This window comes from Oncorhynchus kisutch, linkage group LG13 (assembly GCF_002021735.2).
Source record: "Oncorhynchus kisutch isolate 150728-3 linkage group LG13, Okis_V2, whole genome shotgun sequence".
Taxonomy (NCBI): domain Eukaryota; kingdom Metazoa; phylum Chordata; class Actinopteri; order Salmoniformes; family Salmonidae; genus Oncorhynchus; species Oncorhynchus kisutch.
Window position 1 is genome coordinate 74,352,188 of NC_034186.2, and position 22,459 is coordinate 74,374,646.

At 43.6% G+C, this 22,459-nt stretch overlaps 3 protein-coding genes across 9 annotated transcripts; 1 reads left to right on the top strand and 2 right to left on the bottom strand.

Annotated features, from left to right (window-relative positions):
- Positions 1–84: 84 nt before the first annotated feature.
- On the bottom strand, positions 85–3,533 carry LOC109887957 (TCF3 fusion partner homolog). 3 transcript variants are annotated; one of them, XM_031787315.1, is made up of 7 exons: positions 3,515–3,533; positions 2,242–2,343; positions 1,849–1,995; positions 1,401–1,471; positions 1,201–1,270; positions 789–841; positions 85–512 (listed from the first exon to the last, which is right to left on the bottom strand). In XM_031787315.1, the coding sequence occupies exons 2-7, from the start codon at positions 2,341–2,343 to the stop codon at positions 326–328; spliced, it is 630 nt and encodes a 209-aa protein (XP_031643175.1). In that variant the 5' UTR covers positions 3,515–3,533; the 3' UTR covers positions 85–325. The 3 variants fall into 3 exon arrangements, with proteins under 3 accessions (XP_031643175.1, XP_031643174.1, XP_031643176.1); XM_031787314.1 differs by lacking the exon at positions 3,515–3,533 and adding an exon at positions 2,846–2,959; XM_031787316.1 differs by lacking the exon at positions 3,515–3,533 and adding an exon at positions 2,846–2,959 and having other exon boundaries at positions 789–941.
- Positions 2,307–4,432, top strand: LOC109883203 (NADH dehydrogenase [ubiquinone] 1 alpha subcomplex subunit 3-like). Of its 2 annotated transcripts, none has more exons than XR_004202520.1 (4): positions 2,307–2,437; positions 3,780–3,854; positions 4,065–4,142; positions 4,232–4,432. XR_004202520.1 is itself a non-coding variant. In XM_031787317.1 (4 exons), exons 1-4 carry the CDS (start codon positions 2,870–2,872, stop codon positions 4,321–4,323), a joined length of 381 nt encoding a protein of 126 aa, XP_031643177.1. In that variant the 5' UTR covers positions 2,675–2,869; the 3' UTR covers positions 4,324–4,432. The 2 variants fall into 2 exon arrangements, 1 of the variants encoding a protein (XP_031643177.1); XM_031787317.1 differs by lacking the exon at positions 2,307–2,437 and adding an exon at positions 2,675–3,005.
- A 2,003-nt stretch (positions 4,433–6,435) lies between these two features.
- Positions 6,436–21,253, bottom strand: LOC109883192 (brain-specific angiogenesis inhibitor 1-associated protein 2-like). Of its 4 annotated transcripts, none has more exons than XM_031787321.1 (15): positions 20,738–21,253; positions 17,010–17,139; positions 16,748–16,823; positions 16,440–16,526; positions 14,077–14,138; positions 13,918–13,989; positions 13,639–13,776; positions 11,813–11,938; positions 11,557–11,733; positions 10,689–11,343; positions 10,380–10,584; positions 10,158–10,223; positions 9,317–9,572; positions 9,188–9,228; positions 6,436–9,044 (listed from the first exon to the last, which is right to left on the bottom strand). In XM_031787321.1, the coding sequence occupies exons 2-15, from the start codon at positions 17,055–17,057 to the stop codon at positions 8,972–8,974; spliced, it is 2,082 nt and encodes a 693-aa protein (XP_031643181.1). In that variant the 5' UTR covers positions 17,058–17,139; positions 20,738–21,253; the 3' UTR covers positions 6,436–8,971. The 4 variants fall into 4 exon arrangements, with proteins under 4 accessions (XP_031643181.1, XP_031643179.1, XP_031643178.1 ...); XM_031787319.1 differs by having other exon boundaries at positions 11,813–11,965; positions 21,062–21,252; XM_031787318.1 differs by having other exon boundaries at positions 11,813–11,965; positions 20,738–21,252.
- Positions 21,254–22,459: the final 1,206 nt, after the last annotated feature.

Consider the following 22,459-nt stretch of genomic DNA (forward strand, 5'->3'; position numbering starts at 1 on the left):
TTCCGCAGGTATACTTTCCTGTGATTGGTTTATCAGATGATTGATGGGTCAATGGTAAAATCTATAAAAAACGGAATCCTGAAGTTCTGAATATTTTTTTTATACGGAAGCGTCGCGTCGACAAACAATCATAAAACATGTTCAGAGTATCCTGATAAAAGGTTCACATCAATACATGTACTGTCAATGTATCTTCCGCAAGGACTGGACCATGCATTCTCTACTCGAGCAGAATGGGTGGGTGGATTACCATGGTCAAGACCTTCAGCCATTTCCACAGACCATAGTTGTGCTTAAATGATAATCTTATCCACTATGTTTTTCATTACAGCCCTGGCTGTATGTGTTTCAGTGACATCACGTCTGGGGAAGTGGGAGTCCAAGCAACAGAATGCTGCCTCATTTCTCCTCCCACTAGCAGCCGGCGATTCCCCTGGTCAGTGAGACAAAGCGGTTGGGCTGGGAAAGTCACTGAACTGCGTCTCTGCCAACATGGAGATGTCTGCGTCAGTCTGTGGAGAGGAGTGAAGATGGTGTTAACAACAGAACCACTGTAGGGAAACAGACTGACAGAATTGTCATCTGCCAGATTGGAGAACGCTGCAGTGCAATCTGTTCCATATGCACAGAATAGAATACGCAATGCACTGTCAGTGTAAAGGAGAAGCCGTCACCTTTCTCTGCACATAGTCGCACAAACATTTCACCACTACAGTCTTTGTTCATTCATTTAGTTTGGGTGTACACGTTAATTTCACACTCAAGGTTTATGAGTGCGTCTCACACACCTGTGGGTCTTTCTCCTGTTTTGGAACTCGATGCCTCTTCTTCTTGGATCCCACTGTGGATTGGAAAGGGACAGAGGGGGAGGAGCTAGGGAGGTCATTCAGCCTATCATCTTCTACTCCAGGGCCAATGTCTAAATGGGCACCAGACTCTTCCTGAAACAACAACAGTGTTACTTTTAGTATAAAGATATAGTATGTGGGGGGGAAAACTCAGTTTCAGAAGAGTTTTCCAGTTTCATGCCAACAGAAAACTGCCCAGTTGACATCTTCTACATCACCATCAAAGTTAATGGTGAAAGATTGAATAACGAATCGTTGTTACATTTCAATATACTATAACTGTATATCATGGAACTCTACTGGTTTATTATTAAAGAAAAACTTTTTAACTTTTTAAAAATCTCATTCTCACCTCAAGCGATATGGTGAGCTGTGCATTTCTATAGTCATCTCCATGGGCGTTGAGGGTCTTCATTAGGAACCTACAGTAGGGAAGTTCAGTTGCTGTTGTAGTTGAGCTAGCCTGTATTTACAATGGACAGGCCAATAGACCATAGACTGAAAAAGACATGAACCAATGAAAGGACAGACAGAGCTTCAGTCCTTTTTTACCTTCTCTCTTTCTTCATGCGACGTGTTAGTCTTTGTACCTGGTGAAGGCGACCAAGGATCTTCTCATTCACCTGCAGAGAAAATGGTGAAAGGATTAGGGGTGCAAAGTTCCTGGAACGGTCAATAAATGCCCTGGTTTGCCCAAAATCCTGGTTGGTGGATTCCCAGAATCAGGAGGGAATAAGCAGGAAATCCAGAAAAACCAGAAAATGTATTGAACATTTTGCAACCCTAGAAAGGATTCATTACCATGCATTTCTTTATGCCACATGTGTGCACTGGCATTACCAACAGCAAACTATATGTTCACAGATGCTCATCCATATAACTTGGTTCTTAAATAGAGCACTACCTGAAGATACGATAGTAAAGGCGCAATAAAAATCCACACTTGGCAGGGTCGTACAATCACACACACACACACAAAGGATTCCCCACAGTCACTCACCTGTTCGATCTCCTTACACCTCTTGATCAAAGCCAGGTACTTCCTCTTCTCCAATTCTCTCCTCTCCTCCTGCTGCTGCTCTGGCCTTGCTCCTGACCCTTGACCTCTGCCCTCTAGCAACTCGCTGACCCCAGGGCCAAGCTCTACCTAATGATAAAAACTGTCATTTAGCACACACCATTTTTGTTTCTTTCATCATTCCCCTATAAGCAGGAACTGAATTAGACCTTGGACACCTGGGGTGTGCAATTCATTATCAGGTAGAACAAAAAACCAGCAGATTCTGGACCTCGTTGAATAAGAGTTGAATACCCCGGCTCTAGCACCATATTCCATTTCCAAACCAACCGAGCCACTGGATTCATAATAGTCTGACTCAGAACTCTTACTTACCTCCCCTGGGCCCAGTTCCACCCCACCTGGCTCCAGCTCTGCTTCCAGGATGTGGCCCCCAAAGAGAGGCGGCAGGGCCAGGCCGGAGAAATCCTCCATCATCTGGTTGAGGGGTGGAAGGAGGAATAAGATCGTTCACCCCCTCATAAATCACCCCTAGACGGTGTCACGAATCTACACTACATTTGACAAACAGGTAGGGTTAATTCCTTGACTCAACCTGACTGCATATTTTCTTTAGCCCTACACTAAAAGACGCCTCGTCCTATGTGGGGCTAATCTTTAGGAATGTTATAGCTAGTTACCATAATAACTAATTGCTTGCAGACAGCGTTAGATAATCAGCTACACCGTCCTCAACTCCAAATAAAACTACATTTAGGTGACCTAAGTTTGATTTGGTTAACGAAATCAAAACTCGTTAACGTGAGCTTTTCTTGAAAACGATTAAACCGAGATGACAACACATTCGACTAGCTAATGTTAGCCTAACTTGCTAACGACGTTACTGAAAAGCATCTAACATGCGCAGCATTTTTTTTGAAGATTTACGACTAACTACTGTATCTGGATGGTCTGACTGACACTTGAAACATATGTTTACCCGATCCATTGACCGCAGCGGTCAATGCATCACCGCAGATTTCACGCTGTCAAACAACCTTTTTGTGTTGTTGCAACTGGCGCAATAATTATACGACATCATGTAGACTACAGTTCCCATGTTCCCCAGCCCGGCAATACTACAAACAGCAACATGGCAGGTGGGTGAACTTTGCTATTAGCGAGCTAGCTGTTTCGTTTTATGCTTGATCCCTCTGTCAATCAAACACTGGTGTTCTGATAATGCTAGTGTATGATTAATTGTAACTAAATATTGTATTCAACTCTAATTTAGTATGCATATTTTAATTTACCATGCCAAACGAAATGTGTGACCTTGGACCAACTTAGTGTTAGCCGATTTGTTTTAGCTACATATCGTGTCTCCACTTCATTCTTTACTTAACCTTTTTTAGGTTAAAGCTCAAATCAGAATGTAGTAGTTTGATCATTAAATATCTCCAATCTGAATCGCTTGCATTCCGCAGTCCACCGCTCTCTTCTGACTGAGCTGAGTGTAAACCTGGGCCACGTTCAGTTGTCGAACTTTGCAGATAGAAATCCCATTAATTAGAGCTGATGTGATTCTTATTCTACATGTCAGAGAGGCATGTTTGTTGTATATAGCGTATTTCTATCTGAACGTTCCCAAACGTTGTGTCCTGCTTACCCTTGTGTAAACAGAGCAGTTGGATAGGGTTGATCTTCTAGCTTCATCTTCAGTATTTATCTGCGCAATGCTGTCATGTTTACAATACTGTATAGACTCAAACTAATGGGTATATGACATGTAGTTTTGAGTCATATAAGCCCAGCAAGCTATTTGTATCTAGCTATATCCTTAAAACATTCATCAATCACTGGATCATAGATCATCCATAACACAGTGTATTTGTGCCACTGTAACTTAAATGTCTGTTTGCTTCTCCTGCCAGGAATTGGAGCTTTCCTGAAGAATGCGTGGAATAAGGAGCCAGTGGTATTGGCCGCCTGTGCAATTGGACTTCTCGGTCAGTACATCTCTCAAAGTATACATCACAGGTTGTAATGCTCATATCTTACAATATGCTAAATTCAACTGTAGTTACACCTTATGGATTCTGACATTACATGATACACATAAAATAAACTTGTGTGCACTGCCCTTCAGCCCTCCCTGAATTGAGTTGTGTGATCACTTGGTGTAACATATCATTGATATTTCATGTATTTCTTCCCAGCCATTACTGTTCCATTAGTGAGTCCCTTAACGAAGTACTCGGGCATGATGAATGCAGCTGTGCCATACAACTACCCAGGTAAGCCATTAAACCATTATGAGCAAATAATTAAGTCTGGTCCTAGACAGTTGGTGGCATAAACAAAACCTTTTTCCTCTCTCCCCCAGTCCCTGTGCGAAACAATGGCAAGATGGACGATGTCCCCAGCCACCCATGTGACCCTAAAGGACCAAACCTGGACTGGATTAAAAGCCTGTAACTGTCCACATTCTCTTCCCTGTACAGACCACAGCCCGTTGTTCCTGTCTCTCTGTGTCTGCTTCTCAGTAGATTGCCCTCAATAAAGATCATCTATTTAATACCACCAACTTTGCTCTTGGATTCTGTTGGGATATTGTTTGTTGTCAATATGATTTGGCCATTGTTATGAATATTGTAGAATGTGTATTGTATCTTGAAACACAACACATATTTTCTTTTTAATAAAATGACTTATTCAAAAGGTTTTCACAACCTCATTGGATTAATACACCCTTGATTCAATTCAGAAATTAATGTTAGGAAATCTACTAATGTACAATGTATACTGCATTAACCTATTTTGTACATTTATACAATAGGCAACAGACTTTAGAACTACTAGCCCTACACACACTTCAGACATTACACAAGAAATGTCTGGCAGTCAAGTGGATTTGAAATGGTGGATGACCACAAAAAAAGGGGTGGGAAATTAGAATTTTAAATGTGGCTTTGACATCCAGAAAATGTATTTAAAAATCTAATCAGATTACAAAGCTCTGATATCATCCGCCATTTGGGAAGTATTGGTTAATTATGGCACCTTTGGTCGGTGCTTTGTGTCCATAAAGCTCTCTGCTCTCTTATCTATTGGTCTCCTGGGGGTGTCTGTGTTCAGGTTACACCTCTTCCTCACAGCTGTAAATGTTTAGTTGAGTAGCTGAATCAGGTGTGTTGGGCTGGAACAGAAGTGGTGCAACTCTGGTGCCTGGAACTGGAATACAGTATCTGACTGTACCTATTAGTGAAACTGGAATACAGTATCTGACTGTACCTATTAGTGGAACTGGAATACAGTACCTGACTGTACCTATTAGTGGAACTGGAATACTGGAATACAGTATCTGACTGTACCTATTAGTGGAACTGGAATACAGTATCTGACTGTACCTATTAGTGGAACTGGAATACAGTATCTGACTGTACCTATTAGTGGAACTGGAATACTGGAATACAGTATCTGACTGTACTTATTACATCCTGTTAGACAGTTAACTGGTGTGATGAAAGAAGTTTGAATGCTGATCCAGCTAGTTTTTAGTTACGGGAATTACAGCAATCTTTGAGTTTTGAGCAGCATGAGAAACAGTCAAGATGCTACACTGTAATTCAGGAGACTTCCCTCAAGACCCGTTCAGCTCCCATGATGAGGACTCATCTGAAGGCTGGAACCCAGACTTGGCCCCACGAGGTCCCTTCCAGCAGGCCACCTCCTTGGGGGCCCCTGGCTGGTCCAGAGAGTTCCAGGAGGCTGGGATGTTCAGCAGTCCAGCCCGCACCCTTATCTCAGTGGAGGTGCTGGAGGCTCTTCGTACATCTGACTTTCTATGTTTACACACCAGCCACATATATGGCCACACTTACTAAGAAGTAAATTGGTTTATAAAATACATTAAATAGATTACATTAGAAAAATGTTATTGTCCATGCAATGTGGAAATGTGCTTTTACACATAAAAACATATGTTTTATCATCAAGAACACAGACTACTGGGGCCTCCCGAGTGGCGCAGTGGTCTAGCTGCCTAGCTGTGTCACTAGAGTCCAGGCTCTGTCGCAGCCGGCCGTGACCGGGAGACCCATAGGGCGGCGCACAATTGGCCCAGCGTCGTTCGGGCTAGGGGAGGGTTTGGCCGGCAGAGATGTTCTTGTCCCATTGCGCTCTAGCGACTCCTGTGGCAGGCCAGGCACAATGCACGGTGCAGTGTTTCCTCCGACACATTGTTGCGGCTGGTTAAGCGGGTAATTGTGACAAGAAACAGTGCGGCTGGGTTGTGTTTCAGAGTCCGTACAGGAGTTGCAGCGATGGGATAAGACTAACTACCAATTGGATACCGTAAAATTAAAAAAAGACTACTGAAACTATTGCCTACAGTAAAATTTTACTAATTATGTGCATAGGGTCTTATGGATTAAGGAGTATAAGGCATTTGTGGCCACTCAATTCCACTGAAGCCGAGGAGATTTTAAATCAAATACCAGCAAAATGGTTTGGTTGTTCAATGCGAAGATGAACACTGGGTATAGTGATTAACATTGGAAAAAAATACAATACCAGTGGTATCAGGAATGTGTGTGTATTTGTAAGGTTTTATACTGTGACAATGATTGGTGTGTGTCTCGGAAAGGCAATGCTGTTTTAAAGAGAAAAAAGCTACAGATGAAGTAACAAAACAATGATATAACAAAACAAATTAAAAGATGGAAATAAAAGTAGTGGCAGAGGCAATTGTTTCGTTCTTAAACACGTATTTAAGACAATCCTACTAACAGAGGCATCCGGAATATAAGATCCTGAATAGTCACCACAGCATAATTTTTCTTTTGCCTTTTACAACTGGATCCCATTCTCATATAGCTAGATTGACGCTGAAAGGTCATATTTTGAAGGAGGTTAGGACGGTGAAAAGGTGCAAGGTTAAGGAATAACAAAGTTAAACAAGATCAAAAACGTTTTTTTTGTGTGCAATTTGTACAAACATAAGTAAACTTCAATTATGTGATTCCACTATACTCAGTATTTAAATCAACATCAATGTTTTTTTTATTGTGTGTTATAATTACCATAGCAAGAAAGTCCCTCATTTCACAGGCTAGGTTAGAGATGCAAGTTAATACGATACAGAAGCATGAGGAGAGAAGGAACTATACACTGTAAGGGCCGGAAATCAGAATAAAGATCATACGGAGAAACTCCATTTTCCCAGCCACATATTTCCACCCTGAATCTCTCAACTGCAGTTTTCTAGATGAAAGAGACACTAGCGAGTTACCAGATGACAGTCTAGAGAGACACCAGACATGGAGAAAGTGAGAGAAAAATACTACTTTCTACATCTAGTTTACCATTGACACTTGCTCACACACTGTTCCACTTTCCAAATACTTTCCTCAACACTTTCAAAGTTAGACTTCATAAACACAATCAGTCTTCGCCCTTTAAATAAGGTTCTGTACGGTTTGCAATTGGTAAACGTGCAGCTAAAATCTGCTAGATGTGAACAATCTGTTGGAGTCGAATTCTAAATCAATCGAGAAGACACTAGTAAAAACAAACCAGCTGAATCCATCTCTTTTCTTATACTTTTATCCCTCAACACAATGCCAATTTCTCAAACCTACTGTCCAGGAAAACCCATCCTCCAAACCCTCCACTGTTTCTTTCCTCTTCTACCTGTCCAATACAAATAGAAGTACAGTTCACCCCACAGGGATGCATTGTTACAGATGTAAGATCTTCATTTTAGCCAGTTGCAGGAAAATAATCCTGCAGCAACAATAAATGTAAATTAATCTACATTTTTGTAGGGGTTGATAGACACACTTTAGAAGCCTTTTTAAAACTAAAATACACTACAGGTTTGCATTTCCTGCTACGCAGGGACATTCTCATCAACAAAAGAGTGATCAAATAAAGATCCTACATCTGTACGGTTGCTCCTTCTTACTTCTATTAATACGTTTCTGTCGATAACAGAGACTCTTGAAGGTAAACGCTCCTTACAATCTACACATAGCAGCAATAGCTTTGCAATGCAACATATTTCTGTGTATAACATATCATATCAATTGCCTTTGTAAATTGATCAGTTGATCTTAAAAATATAATTCCTTATACAAATCCTACCGCACATTAAAACAAATTATTTAAAAAATATTGGTGTTTAAACTTATTCCTACCCAGCATTTTGCTGATGACATCAGTAAGCAACATCAATTTAAATCTTCATACAGAGAACATGTAAATTAAGTTGTACAAAGTGATTGGTAGGTCTGCATCTATCGTGGAACTACATCTGCCTAGCTAACAATGTGTTTAAACATACTCTTATTGAATCCCAACAATGAAAAACATTTTATGACAATTCTTCAACATGTTTGTATTTTCCTGGATCCTACACACATATCTCTGCACAAAAAATCCTCCTCAATGAAAATACTGATAAAACAGGAGCCTGTCCTTTAAGACAATTCCTAATGGTACAAGTAAGGTATGCTATAATTCATTAAACTATTACCCAACTACAGGCGGCTACCAGGAACCAGTCCCTGAAAGGGTACAGACAAAAAAACATAAACATTTTCTACCAAGGTTACTTCTAGAAAAGTGTTGTAAAATGAAAAGAACATTCTAAAATGATCAGTAATGCCCAGGGCTCAAATGTTAATGTTGGACATTCCGACAAAATGTCCCTCATCTGTTTGTGTTTTTACTAACATCACAGAGCTTTTCAAATTCCAACTCACACTCATCTTTTTACTCTATAATTCTCAAATACTATGGTGGATTTTTATTCAAGTTCTCATTTTGTCCAAAGGGTCTTTGACAATTAATGTTGTCACTCAAATTTCAGCTTTGATTCTTCTATCTTCAAAATAACACAACATAAGTGTCTGTATTTTGACTTAGGCCTGATTAATACACATCTAATCAGCACTTGTAAATAACCAACATGAACAGAAAGGTTTCCTTAAGGCTTTCTCTTAAGGCTCAACAGTTGAGAACTCAACCAACACAATTACTGGACTCTGAGAACAAATTCAAAACACATGAATGTTTCCTATTAACACCTCTCCATTGGATGCCTGTTCAAGGAGACCATGTTCTATTCGATGATGGGTGCAGAGCGATCGTTGGTCACCGTCTTTCTGAGCCGGACATGGGCAAATGGGTTGGTCCTGCCAGGGAGACAATGTGCATATCAGGCATGACAGGAGCTTAGACACGTTTATCGACAGTCATCTATCTAAAGTGGACCAGAGTTGGTGACTACTGCAATGCAGTATATCTACTGTATAAATAATATGAAGAATGCATTTACCAGGTTGGGGAGGGTGGAGGAGAGGTGAAGTCTGCGGAGAGCTGTAGTAAAAACGATGAAGATCCTAGTGTTATTAACCCATTACATATCATATCTACATTATATTCTGTCATTATAAGCCATCTATACCTCTTGCATCAGCATTGACAGAGCCGGTCGGTCAGGGGGCCCTGCCCACTCTACCCCTTCACCTCTGACCTTCGGCCTCAGGCTGACCTGGTTGGAGTCGGCCATGCTGTATGGGCGTGGGCGGAAGGTGCTGACCCTCTGAGGGGGGAACGAGCGCTCCTCCTCAGACTCAGGGGTCAGGGCAGGCAGGCCAGGGGAGACCAGCTTGTCTAACTGACCCGTACTGGTACTGTTGACCTTAGAGAGGAGCGGGGAGCTGGAGAGAAAGTGTCTTGCTCAACTCAATATCCTTAATGACAATAGCAGGCATATTGTTCTGACATTTCAGACTGAGGATAAATGGAGGAAAGTGGTCATGCTAACTCATCAACTGTACTGTTGATCTTGGAGAGCAAAGGGGACCTACGAGGTGGTAGAAGATTAGGACGGAGCTTAGGTAGATGGAAAGAATGATGGTCATTTATTTTTATTCCTCTCTAAAGGCCCGGTCTCTTTGCTTGGCATGGACACATCAAAACGACAATGACACTTAGAGGGAAAAAAACAGCATATGTGTGTCAAAGTGTCAGTGATCTCTCTCAGCTTCCTGTGAATAAGCCAAAGTCATCACTGCCAGTTTGTAGACATTGTACTGACAGACAATGTTGTTGACAACGCTGCAGCTAGGCTGTTAGATCAGAGTCAATACAGGGAAGGGTGGAGAGCATAGCGGAAGGATTTCTAGAGTTTCAGTGTCAAGATTTAATCATAACCCTACAAGTTGACTTCCATTTAAGACAATAACATTTTGAGGAATGAAATGACAATATCATAACAGTTTCTTGTTTCTATGGTGACGGACCTGCTGTCGAGGGGATCCAAGGTGTTGGGGTAGGGTTGAGTGTAGGAGAAAGGGAACCAGCCTTTCCTGTAAGGGAGAGAGGGGGGAATTGTTTTGGTATTATCTGTAAATAACCTAGAAAACCCATAGATTGCCTGAAGATGTCATTACAGAACAGTCCTCAGTTGGTGTTTGAAGAATTGTAGGGTTTTGTACAGCTGAATAGTGGGTTCTAACTCTTACCGTCCCGTCCGTTCGTTCTGGCCATAGTGCCACCCATCTCTGGGCTCAGAGATGAGGAGGCTGAGAGCGTCGCCTGGCAGGAAGTGAAGTAAGCAGGCCCCGCCCACTCCACTGCCCTCTGAACCCACAGGAGCGTGGGCAAATATGGCTTCCACACGAGACGGGCTGGAGAGAGGGAGAACTCTGTCTCTGGGCAGAGTGGAACCTGGAAGATAGAGAGGGAATGTGAAATTAATTAAATAGACATCACATTGGGAAAGAAATGGACAAGATGGCAAATAATAAGTGAAGGGGGGTATCAAAACCTACCCATAAACCCTCCCACCCGGGCCTCACTGACTGGTTTCCTTGGCAACGGCAGTGTAGACGTTCCATACATCTCTGCTGCCTTCATCAGCATGGGATTATGGGACCGCAATGGTTTGTTCCCTCCTCCTAGCACTCCCTGGTGATGCAGCGAGGGGGTTATGGCTCTGGAGAGAGGTGCACTGTGGGGTAGTGGAGGACTGTGAGGGGCACCGAGGGACAACGGCAGGGCCAGGCCCTGTAGGGAGGAGTAGGATGGGGAACCCTGGCTGAGAGAAAGCACAGTGGAGGGGATCAGACTAGGAGAAAGGCTGGAGGTGCTGGTGGCCAGGAGAAGAGAGGTCTGCTGGGCTTGGCTGGAGCCAACCGTGGAGGAGGTGGATGAAGTGGTGGGAGTGTTAGCAGTAGTGATAGCATTAGCACTTGTGTTGTTGTTAGCATTGGGGCTAGCTGAGGCACTAATAGGTGTGCTGGTCTGCTGAGGGGAGCCTGCCCCACTCCCTCCAATAGCCCCTCCAGTGGCAGCGAGGGAGCAGAAGGGCTGGGGTCCGGGGGAATGTTGGGGAGGGGGGATGTCACTCTGGGAAGAAGAGGGGATGGGTCTCTGCTGCTTGGAGCCACCATTCAACAAGGGAGGCACCTCCTGTACTGACAGCCTCTGAAAGAGAGAAATGGTAAGAGAGAGAGAGATAAGACAGAGAGATGAGAAGAAACAATGGAATTTTGCTAAATGACTGAAAACCATCTGAATGCTGTCTAAATAACAGAATACCCTAATCCTATAATAACTTCACTTTATCTTCTGAAGTACATGTAATTCAGACATTTGTCTGTGAATTCCTACTAATGAACGGAAACCCCTTGCCCTCACCTGTTCTGGCTGTGCAGCGCCCAGCTTGGCATGTCGGAGGAGCTCAGCTATCCCAGATGCCCCAGAGCCCTGAGGGGCGGTGTGACGCAGCAGGTTGAGCGCCCGTTCAGGTAGTCTGGTTGGCTGGGAGCATGACTGTTGCCATGAGGACAGCTTCTGTGACAGGAGCTCTCTCACCTGGACACAGGGAGGAAGGAGAGGCAGGTTGGCAGTTGGATGGGGGTCAGGAACCGTGAGTGTGTGTGTGTGTGTGTACCTTGCAGTGGTAGTTGATGAGCAGCTTGGTGACTGAACACTGGCGGTCCACAAGGAAGCAGTATCGTCTCCTCTCCTCCGTCAGCGCCGAGCGGTAACCAACAGCAACCAGCGTGTCCAGCTCAGCCTGACGACGACTCATTAGCTCCACATACTGACAGAGGTTAGTAAACACACACATAAAAGCAAATGCAGCATAACAGAGAAAGGCTCTGGAGCAACGAACCGCCCTTGCTGTCTCTGCCTGGCCGGTTCCCCTCTCTCCACTGGGATTCTCTGCCTCTAACCCTATTACAGGGGCTGAGTCACTGGCTTACTGGTGCTCTTCCATGCCGTCCCTAGGAGGGGTGCGTCACTTGAGTGGGTTGAGTCACTGACGTGATCTTCCGGTCTGGGTTGGCGCCCCCCCTTGGGTTGTGCCGTGGCGAAGATCTTTGTGGGCTATACTCGGCCTTGTCTCAGGATGGTAAGTTGGTGGTTGAAGATATCCCTCTAGTGGTGTGGGGGCTGTGCTTTGGCAAAATGGGTGGGGTTATATCCTTCCTGTTTGGCCCTGGGGGTATCATCGGTATCATCGGATGGGGCCACAGTGTCTCCTGACCCCTCCTGTCTCAGCCTCCAGTATTTATGCTGCAGTAGTTTATGTGTCGGGGGGCTAGGGTCAGTTTGTTATATCTGGAGTACTTCTCCTGTCTTATCCGGTGTCCTGTGTGGATTTAAGTATGCTCTCTCTAATTCTCTCTTTCTTTCTCTCGGGGGAGGACCTGAGCCCTAGGACCATGCCTCAGGACTACCTGGCATGATGACTCCTTGCTGTCCCCAGTCCACCTGGCCGTGCTGCTGCTCCAGTTTCAACTGTTCTGCCTGCGGCTATGGAATCCTGACCTGTTCACCAGACGTGCTACCTGTCCCAGACCTCCTGTTTTCAACTCTCTAGAGACAGCAGGAGAGGTAGAGATACTCTCAATGATCGGCTATGAAAAGCCAACTGACATTTAATCCTGAGGTGCTGACTTGCTGCACCCTCGACAACTACTGTGATTATTATTATTTGACCATGCTAGTCATTTATGAACATTTGAACATCTCCACCCGGCAGAGCCAGAAGAGGACTGGCCACCCCTCATAGCCTGGCTCCTCTCTAGGTTTCTTCCTAGGTTTTGACCTTTCTAGGGAGTTTTTCCTAGCCATCGTGCTTCTACACCTGCATTGCTTGCTGTTTGGTGTTTTAGGCTGGGTTTCTGTACAGCACTTTGAGATATCAGCTGATGTATGAAGTGCTATATAAATACATTTGATTTGAACAGAGGCAGAGGAGTAGGAGATATGTGACCTTTATAATACACTGTAGGGAGAGAGGCTCATCGGAGGGACCAAAAGGAAGAGTGACATCATATCCTGTCTGCTGAGCAGCGATAAACTAAATCCTAATCACAAAATATTATCCTTCACCTTCCTTAACCTTTTCTTCCATTGTCCACCCCTTCTTATTTCCTGTTTTCTCATTCCTAAGATTTCTCCTCTTTCTCTTCCCTATCCCCCACTGTTACTTCAGTAAGGACTGGAAGCCAAATCAGCTGAGCCAGATTGCTGTTTAATCTCATCCATACTTCCGCACACAGACTGTACATACACACACACAAACACTTGACTGTGCCTTGTAATGCTGAGTAAGATGATTTAGTCTGGTGGTGTTTCCAAGAAAATCCCACAAATCTCAAGTGTCAAAACACAATTGTAAGTGTTTCAAAAAGACACAAATGCATCATTGAAACCTTACACTCAAAGCACTACTGACACAAAATGGTGTTGTTGGATGCTAGTTACCTGCATCTCCCTATCTCCATACTTGTTGGGGTGGCGACTGCCCTGGCTCTTCCTGCGCAGCTTCTTGAGCTGTGATTGGCAGCACTCGATAGATTCAGACTTCGACTTGCGCTCACTCTGATATTTCTTCAACGTGGCCTGAGATCGAGAGAGAACGGGAGCGAGAAAACCCGATTGAGAGAGAGACAGAGCAACAGATAGAAAAATAGTTAGTCAGAAAAGTGGTTGCGCTGTAGAGAGAAGGAAATATGTTAAAGGAAAATGCATAGATAAACTCACGGTAAGATATTTAATGTCCAACTCCAGCTTTTGCTCCAACTGGGACAGCAGCTCAGAATGGAACAGCTTCAACTGTAGATCATATTCCACCATCATTCATACAGCATCACAATAGTTAACAATCATATCACCACACACACACACACGGTAAACACTCACCACGTCCTCCAGTTGAACCTGAATCTGCCTGTGCACCTCGGCCATCTGGAATAACGTGTCTCCTGGAATCCCCAAGAAGACACAGGGATACAGAGAATACGTCATCAACACAGGGATACAGAGAATACGTCATCAACACAGGGATACAGAGAATACGTCATCAACACGGGGATACAGAGAATACGTCATCAACACAGGGATACAGAGAATACGTCATCAACACAGGGATACAGAGAATACGTCATCAACACAGGGATACAGAGAATACGTCATCAACACAGGGATACAGAGAATACGTCATCAACACAGGATACAGAGACTACGTCATCAACACAGGGATACAGAGAATACGTCATCAACACAGGGATACAGAGAATACGTCATCAACACAGGGATACAGAGAATACGTCATCAACACAGGGATACAGAGAATACGTCATCAACACAGGATACAGAGAATACGTCATCAACACAGGGATACAGAGAATACGTCATCAACACAGGGATACAGAGAATACGTCATCAACACAGGGATACAGAGAATACGTCATCAACACAGGGATACAGAGAATATGTCATGAACACAGGATACAGAGAATACGTCATCAACACAGGATACAGAGAATACGTCATCAACACAGGGATACAGAGTATACGTCATCAACGCAGGATACAGAGAATACGTCATCAACTCAGGATACAGAGAATACGTCATCAACACAGGGATACAGAGAATACGTCATCAACACAGGGATACAGAGTATACGTCATCAACGCAGGATACAGAGAATACGTCATCAACACAGGATACAGAGAATACGTCATCAACACAGGGATACAGAGAATACTTCACCAACACAGGATACAGAGAATACGTCATCAACACAGGATACGTCATCAACACAGGATACAGAGAATACGTCATCAACACAGGAATACAGAGAATACGTCACCAACACAGGATACAGAAAATACGTCATCAACACAGGGATACAGAGAATACGTCATCAACACAGGGATACAGAGAATACGTCATCAACACAGGAATACAGAGAATACGTCATCAACACAGGGATACAGAGAATACGTCATCAACACAGGGATACAGAGAATACGTCATCAACACAGGGATACAGAGAATACGTCATCAACACAGGGATACAGAGAATACGTCATCAACACAGGGATACAGAGAATACGTCATCAACACAGGGATACAGAGAATACGTCATCAACACAGGGATACAGAGAATACGTCATCAACACAGGATACAGAGAATACGTCATCAACACAGGATACAGAGAATACGTCATCAACACAGGGATACAGAGTATACGTCATCAACGCAGGATACAGAGAATACGTCATCAACTCAGGATACAGAGAATACGTCATCAACACAGGGATACAGAGAATACGTCATCAACACAGGGATACAGAGTATACGTCATCAACGCAGGATACAGAGAATACGTCATCAACACAGGATACAGAGAATACGTCATCAACACAGGGATACAGAGAATACGTCATCAACACAGGGATACAGAGTATACGTCATCAACGCAGGATACAGAGAATACGTCATCAACACAGGATACAGAGAATACGTCATCAACACAGGGATACAGAGAATACGTCATCAACACAGGATACGTCACCAACACAGGATACAGAGAATACGTCATCAACACAGGATACGTCATCAACACAGGATACAGAGAATACGTCATCAACACAGGATACAGAGAGGGATAAAAGGGCTGGGAAAAAAACACTTGTTGTGACTTCACGTTGTCTGTATGTGCAATATTGTGTCTGAGGTGTCGGATCAATAAAGTAGTATCTTATCTCACCTGGAGCTGTTAACTGACTGAATGATTGTATCTCTCAACTTCTCAGTCTATGATGTCAGCTGTGAGTCTGCCAATGTGGTAAAGGCTGTGTGTGTCTCTCTCCCACAGCACAGTAGTTTGTGGTGTCTGGCATCTCTCCCTCCCTCCCCGACTGTTTGCAGCATTACAATGAGATCATGTGGTGTTGTTAATCTCTCAACAATCACCCCACTCTCTCCCTCTGCCTCAGTTCCCTCATGCTCGCTCTCACTCTCAGCTCCCTCCCTCACTCCCTACTTTCTCTTGTTCCTCCACTCTCTAGCTCGCTTCTTCTCCCATAGTCCCTTAGTGTTTCTCACCCCACCCACCGGTCTCTCTCTCTCAGTCTCTCCCACCCACCCAGTCACCCACCCAGTCACCCACCCAGTCACCCACCCAGTCACTCACCCAGTCACTCACCCAGTCACTCACCCAGTCACTCACCCAGTCACTCACCCAGTCACCCACCCACCCACCCAGTCACTCACCCAGTTCTTTGGACCCTTGGCTGTCGCTGGCCAGTTCTCCCAGTTTGACCAGACCATCGAAGTATCCCTTGGCTGCTACCGTCACTCCTGAGAGGAAAACACCTTTCAGTGAGGGGCACCATGTAACAAAGACCCTCTAAATGGGCTTCAGGATTGGGCCTGGGTGGAATGCAGCTTCTATGCCAGACACCAGAGAGCAATCATTAAAATGTCCAAACAAACATGCCCTACCAACTTGCCCACCCAACGCCACTAGATATGCTATAGCACACATTATACAGTATACTGTGTGCACACCACTCTCTCACCTGTCAGGGCTTTCTCATAGTGTTTCCCCATGGTCACAAAGTTCTTCAGACTGGGGTTGAACTGGTCCAGAATCCCCTACAAAACACATGACAACAAGAGACAATATCCATGTCTCCTCTTCAACTTACCACTTAGTCACAGTCTGTGATCATTGCTGCTAGCAGACTGAGTTTCAACAAAGTGTTATGTAGGGCAATCGCCTGACTACATCTACAGACTCATTCATTGCTCTTGGAGGCAACAAACCTACACACACTGTACCTTATACACGTTTTCTGTCATCTTGTTGACCTCGTCTGAACGAGACATGGTGTTTCAGAATGTTTGTGTATTGTAGTCTCCTCCCCTGTATCTGAGGGTATTAGGCTTTACAACAGCAGACTGAGGTCCCCTGGAAACACAAAGATGGAGAAAAACAAGTGTTGGCAGGTAGCCTAGCAGTTAAGAGTGTTGGGTCAGTAACCAAAAGGTTTCTGGTTCAAATCCCAGAACAGACTAGGTGAAGAATCTGTTGATGTGCCCTTGAGCAAGGCACTTATCCATAGGAACAATTAGGGTTGAGTGTCTGTTAAATGACCGAAATGTACAATTAATTCAAGTATAAAGAACTTCTATGAGAGGTCTAACCAGACAACCAAGAGAGGTATTCAGGCTGAGGTGTTTGGAGGTGATCTGGCAAATCACACTCACCCATATAGAGTGAGATGGAGGGTTTCATCAGTGGTCTATGATCCATACAGGAGGCAATGACCAGACAGCTTATCCCTAAACTACCACCCAACATGCTTGTGCTGTGACCCATCTTTTAGAGTTGTTTGGGACTGTGTAAAATCTATTCCCAAGACTTCTAGCAGTCCTATGCCATGACCCAAGAGGAATAAACCACAGCCCACCAGTGGGTCCGGAGCCAGTCTTTGGGAACCCCAGCTGCTCCTCATCAAGAGGGTGACCTTCCAGAGCTAACGACTGGAAATGTTGACTTTATGTCCTGCTCCATTATCCGATATGGGTCAACATTTTTCATGTAATCTCTGTAGGATAACAAAGATGGGCTGTAAGGGGAAAAGCGGAGTTGAGCTCAACGACTTTAGCCATTTAATCCAGGGGGGAATTCTGTCACCGAACAGCTTGGTCAGTTCAGCAACGGTTCTCTCTCTGTGGTCCAATGTTGATTCAGTGCCATGACACTTGTGCCTGGTGTTGGAAAAGTCCATTGTTCTTATCTGAGGGGTTATGACTGGTCTGAAACAAACTGATAGCAGAAACATTTGGGTTGCCCTAATGTAGGGTAGTGATAAAGTAATTGGTGGACTCAATCGCAACAGTTAAGAAGTGCCGTGTTATTCACATCCTTATGGAAGCAGGAAATACAACCTCAGGGCCTGGAATCAAAGGTCTGACTGCTGTTTTAACACACGGTTTGGTAATAATGTTTTATGGGGGGTGGCTGGTTACATTTTTTTTTTACTTCACAACTCAGACGCAGAAGTAATAACAGACGTCCAGATGTATCACAGATCACATGACCTAAGCAAAATACACCAGGGTATCCCTGTATAATACATGGTGTCTGCAGTGGTGGAGCACCTACTGGAAAAAACTGCATTTCTTACTCTAACATATAATCCAATCAAATCAAAGTATTTGTCACATGCACAGGATACAGCACATTTAAACGGTACAGTGAAATGCTTACTTGCAAGCTACAGCACACTGAGTAACAGGCCATTCAAACTGTTCCACTATAAAGCCTAACTTATTACATGACACAATCAGAAGATTGGTAATATAGACCACTTTAGGCAATACTTGTGTCATGCTTATGACACTTCATTACATGGGTTGGTGGAAATAGAGTGGGCAGAATAGACATAGTTCTGATACGGTATTATAGAATGTCTCAGAAATAATTCTAGTCATTCAAGTTCTATTCTGTAAACCTACAGTACTCTAGCCATGATGAATGTACAGTGGCTCTCACACAAGCCTCTTCTCTCTAGTGTTACAGCACGGTGGTCCTCGTGTGGGACAACACACACACATCTGACCTCACTCTACACTAAGGCTCACACATGCTCCTTTCAGACAACATCCTGTGTGTGTGGCATTCTGCAGCATGACATGCATTGGCTCACTTGTTGATGTCAGTGGATGGTCATTGGGCAGACAGACGTGTTGGGTAACACTGACCGGCCAGGCTGCTGTTGAATAGACCTGACGACATCATTTGATTCCACAGATGTATGGGTTACAGCCCTGTACAGTACAACTGACCTCCTATGGACTTTTTGCATTGTTACCTATGTTCAAGGAGGCTCTGAGCTTGTTAAAGACGTCCTCTAGCAATTTGACGTTTTCCTGTTGAATATCCCAAGTATAAATACAGTAATGTACATACACTTGAGGTTCATTTTTGGGGAGCAAAATAGTGTTTTTTTAGACACAACCGCAAACGTCAAGGAGTTATTACCCTTACAGAAAAGAACACGTGTAAAATCTTGATTTCAAGTGAAATTTCACATATGAAATCATGTGAAAATGTGTTTTTGGAACACTTCAAATGTGATCACGTTTTCACATGTATAGTTTCATGTTATCACATATTGCTTTCCATGTTGTCACGCGTTATCGCATTAACTTCCCAATTCACATGTGATCACGTGAAATTCATGTGGTTTTTCCTGTAAGGGTTGGTCTGAAGGTCTGAGGTGATGTCATTGGCCTCCCCCTTGTTTGAGGAGCAATAGAGAACCAAAGAGGAAAGGCCCACATCCCACTTGTGTCATGTTATACCTGGACCACCTATTGAGATGTGCCTTTTGGTAAGTAAAACAGGTGTGTGAGGGGAAAAGGAGACTGGAGTAAGACTAATTGGGTAAGCAGAAGTGCACAAAGAACTGTTATCAATATCTAAAGAAATCCAATGAAGAATTTCCTTGATCAATATCCTATTGTTGACCGGGCAGAAACACATTTTTTGGGGTGTCAGGTAGCCTAGTGGTTAGAGCGTTGGGCCCGTAACTGAAAGAGTTGCTGGATCGAATCCTGAGCTGACAAGGTAAAAATCGGTCTTTCTGCCCCTGAACAAGGCAGTTATTAACCCACTGTTCCCTGGTAGGCTGTCATTGTAAATAATCATTTGTTCTTATTAACTGACTTGCTTAGTTAAATAAAGGTTAAATTAAAAACCCAGGACTTCTTTCTAGCCAACTCAACACACTACCTCTGGTTCCCCATGAGAGCTGATCTACAATCAGTTATGCTTGTTATGTCCTGATGGTTAAGATTGGGGTTTGGTAAACTGACCCTTAATCTGCAGATTGAGGCACATTCTCAAGGTCCAATTTAAGTGGTTAATTAATTTCTTGTTATTCAAACCAGGTTGGTCAATTGGGAACCAATTTTCATGCACAATGACAACATAGCCAAATATAGAATTACACAGCAAAACTATAATCAATGTACTAAAACACAAATGACCTGAAACGGCTTTTGTAATATAGGTATTGAAATACAATTTTTACATTTTGTTGCCAAAGATGTTTCAGAAACAGCTACTAGGCCTACATAACGTCAACAACTGAAAACTGTTGACAAGCTCTGCATGAGTTTAAGTGATTACACTGGTATTGGCAACAATTACAAGTGTGACAGAGATGTAACATCATAGGTGAAAAATATCATAAACAAATGTGAAACAGGAACGTTATAAACAGATTGGAGGATTTGAGGTTGTGGTTATCACTTTGACTCTTATTGGCATACATAACTAAAATACGAAACATCTTCTCTAAACCCAAGTTAAACGATTTATCGAGATGTGAAAGTGGACGAAATGAGAGACATTACTCTCTCAGCAAATCAGTATCACCAGTCTATAGCCTTAATTCAGCAACACCTGTTGATCTCTAGGCCTACATATAAAACTCAGCGCAATTCATTCAAAGTTAGATAAGCAGCAAAATAGTTGATACAAAGTGGAATTGTACCTTTTCTGAGCTCATTGTTGGGAAAAAAAACAGATGACCGAAACGCCGTTTGCCTTTTGTCTTTTTTCCCTTTTCTTCTATTGCTTCCCCCTTCGTTAGTGGGGGGTTGTTTCACCCAGCAGTGCACTAACTCTCAATCTCCCCCCGCCTTCGCTCTCTCTCGCTCCCTTTTTTAATTATTACTCACACAAATCGGCGTCAGACTTTTGGTGCGGTTCTGTACCTCTACTCACTGTTGAGCCGATTAGCAACATGCCTTCACGCACCACCCCGGACAGAAAATTCACCGCGAATAAACCCCGACCGCTGCATCAAACTCCCTACCGTTAGAAGCCTCAGGTCTCTTCCGTTCTCTGTCTCTCTTTTACCACTCTCCTTTTCTCTCACAATGTCCTCAGTCCCGTTCACTCTCTCGCTCACTATCCCTCTCTTTCTCCCTCTCTCATTCACTCACTCGGGCAGAATAACAATGAGCAAACGGGACCCGGGATGAATAGCGGTAGAGAGAATAATGACTTGAAACTTTTTAAAGCAAGGATGGCAGACCCCGCAGTCACGTATCATTGGCCTACATCCCCCTTCTCACATTCCCTCCATTCATTCTCTTAAGTGGGCAGTAGCCCTTTGGTTTATTATTCACATAATATTAAATATGTTGCCTATAGCCTATTACTATAAACATGTTTGGGGTGAGAGTGACAAATCAATAGGAGTAAAAATTATTTGGCTAAAACGTTATAACATTTAAAAAAATGTTTTTACAAAAACACTTTTCAGGTTATTCATCTATTTGGTATGTCAAGGGGTTGAGCCAGGGTTGAAGATCGGTCTAAAGCAAAGGTTAGTGTTAGGGTTATGCCAAGATTATGGTTAGAGTTATGGTTACGCAAGGCTAGGGGAGGGATCCCATTTCCCTGTGCTGCCCTCAGGAGGTAATTTCTTGAGTGAAATCCATGGTAAAAAAAAAGTGAATCATTATGCCAAGATTAGGGTTATGGTTATGCCAAAATGGGTTAGGATTAGGGTTAGTGTTAGGGTTGTGGTTGAGGCTAGGGTTAAACATATAGTTTTGGGTCAGTTTAATTGGGTTGTAGTAGCTACCACTGACCAACAGATGGCAGTTGTGTGACGATACTCAGTGCAGTGCAACAAGCAGAACAGAAGCTGCTGATGAATTGGTCGCTTTGGTAACTACAGTGGGAATAGATGTGAAACTGGGTTTGTGGTTCTGTGTCATTAGGTCTAGCTCTATGGAGGTGTTGGCCTGCTAGTATAGGTGGTTGATTGTCTGGTCTCGTGAGCCGGTGCCCTGGCACCTTGTATCTGAGCTGTAAAGCGGTTTGTCTCTGTTCACTTCCTCAGGCCTACTTTAAGACTGATTGACGCACAACATATTGACAAACGGCAGCACTACTGGCCTAGTAAACACCAGAATAACTCATCTAGGTCGGGTCAATGTTCAAACCAAAGCAGGGGGGGACTCCACATGATTATTGCATTTCCATTCTGGGTTTCTTACGGTATGTTGTGTTTACATTCAACAGCAGCAAGGCATCACATGATCATGCATAATGTTGACGTCAGACAGGAGGACCAAGGGCACGGATGGTAAACACATGATTCTGCCAGTGTCTGTCGGTGCTGTTGAGTATCTTCGACTAAAATGTTAGACTCAACATTCCTATTTGTTGATAATATTGGCGTCAGACTGCTGAAGGCCCA

Excerpts from the sequence above, each read along its gene's own strand:
- LOC109883192 (XM_031787319.1), bottom strand. The coding sequence starts at position 17,057 with ATGTCTCGTTCAGACGAGGTCAACAAGATGACAGAAAACGTGTATAAG. Across the intron at positions 10,585-10,688 it reads CCGGGTGGGAGGGTTTATGG|GTTCCACTCTGCCCAGAGAC; the intron begins GTAGGTTTTGAT and ends TCTATCTTCCAG. Across the intron at positions 9,229-9,316 it reads TGTCAATGCTGATGCAAGAG|CTCTCCGCAGACTTCACCTC; the intron begins GTATAGATGGCT and ends TTTTTACTACAG.
- LOC109883203 (XM_031787317.1), top strand. The coding sequence starts at position 2,870 with ATGCATCACCGCAGATTTCACGCTGTCAAACAACCTTTTTGTGTTGTT. Across the intron at positions 3,006-3,779 it reads TACAAACAGCAACATGGCAG|GAATTGGAGCTTTCCTGAAG; the intron begins GTGGGTGAACTT and ends TTCTCCTGCCAG. Across the intron at positions 4,143-4,231 it reads TGTGCCATACAACTACCCAG|TCCCTGTGCGAAACAATGGC; the intron begins GTAAGCCATTAA and ends TCTCTCCCCCAG.
- LOC109887957 (XM_031787314.1), bottom strand. Across the intron at positions 1,996-2,241 it reads TGGAACTGGGCCCAGGGGAG|GTAGAGCTTGGCCCTGGGGT; the intron begins GTAAGTAAGAGT and ends TTTTATCATTAG. Across the intron at positions 513-788 it reads AACAGGAGAAAGACCCACAG|ACTGACGCAGACATCTCCAT; the intron begins GTGTGTGAGACG and ends TCCTCTCCACAG.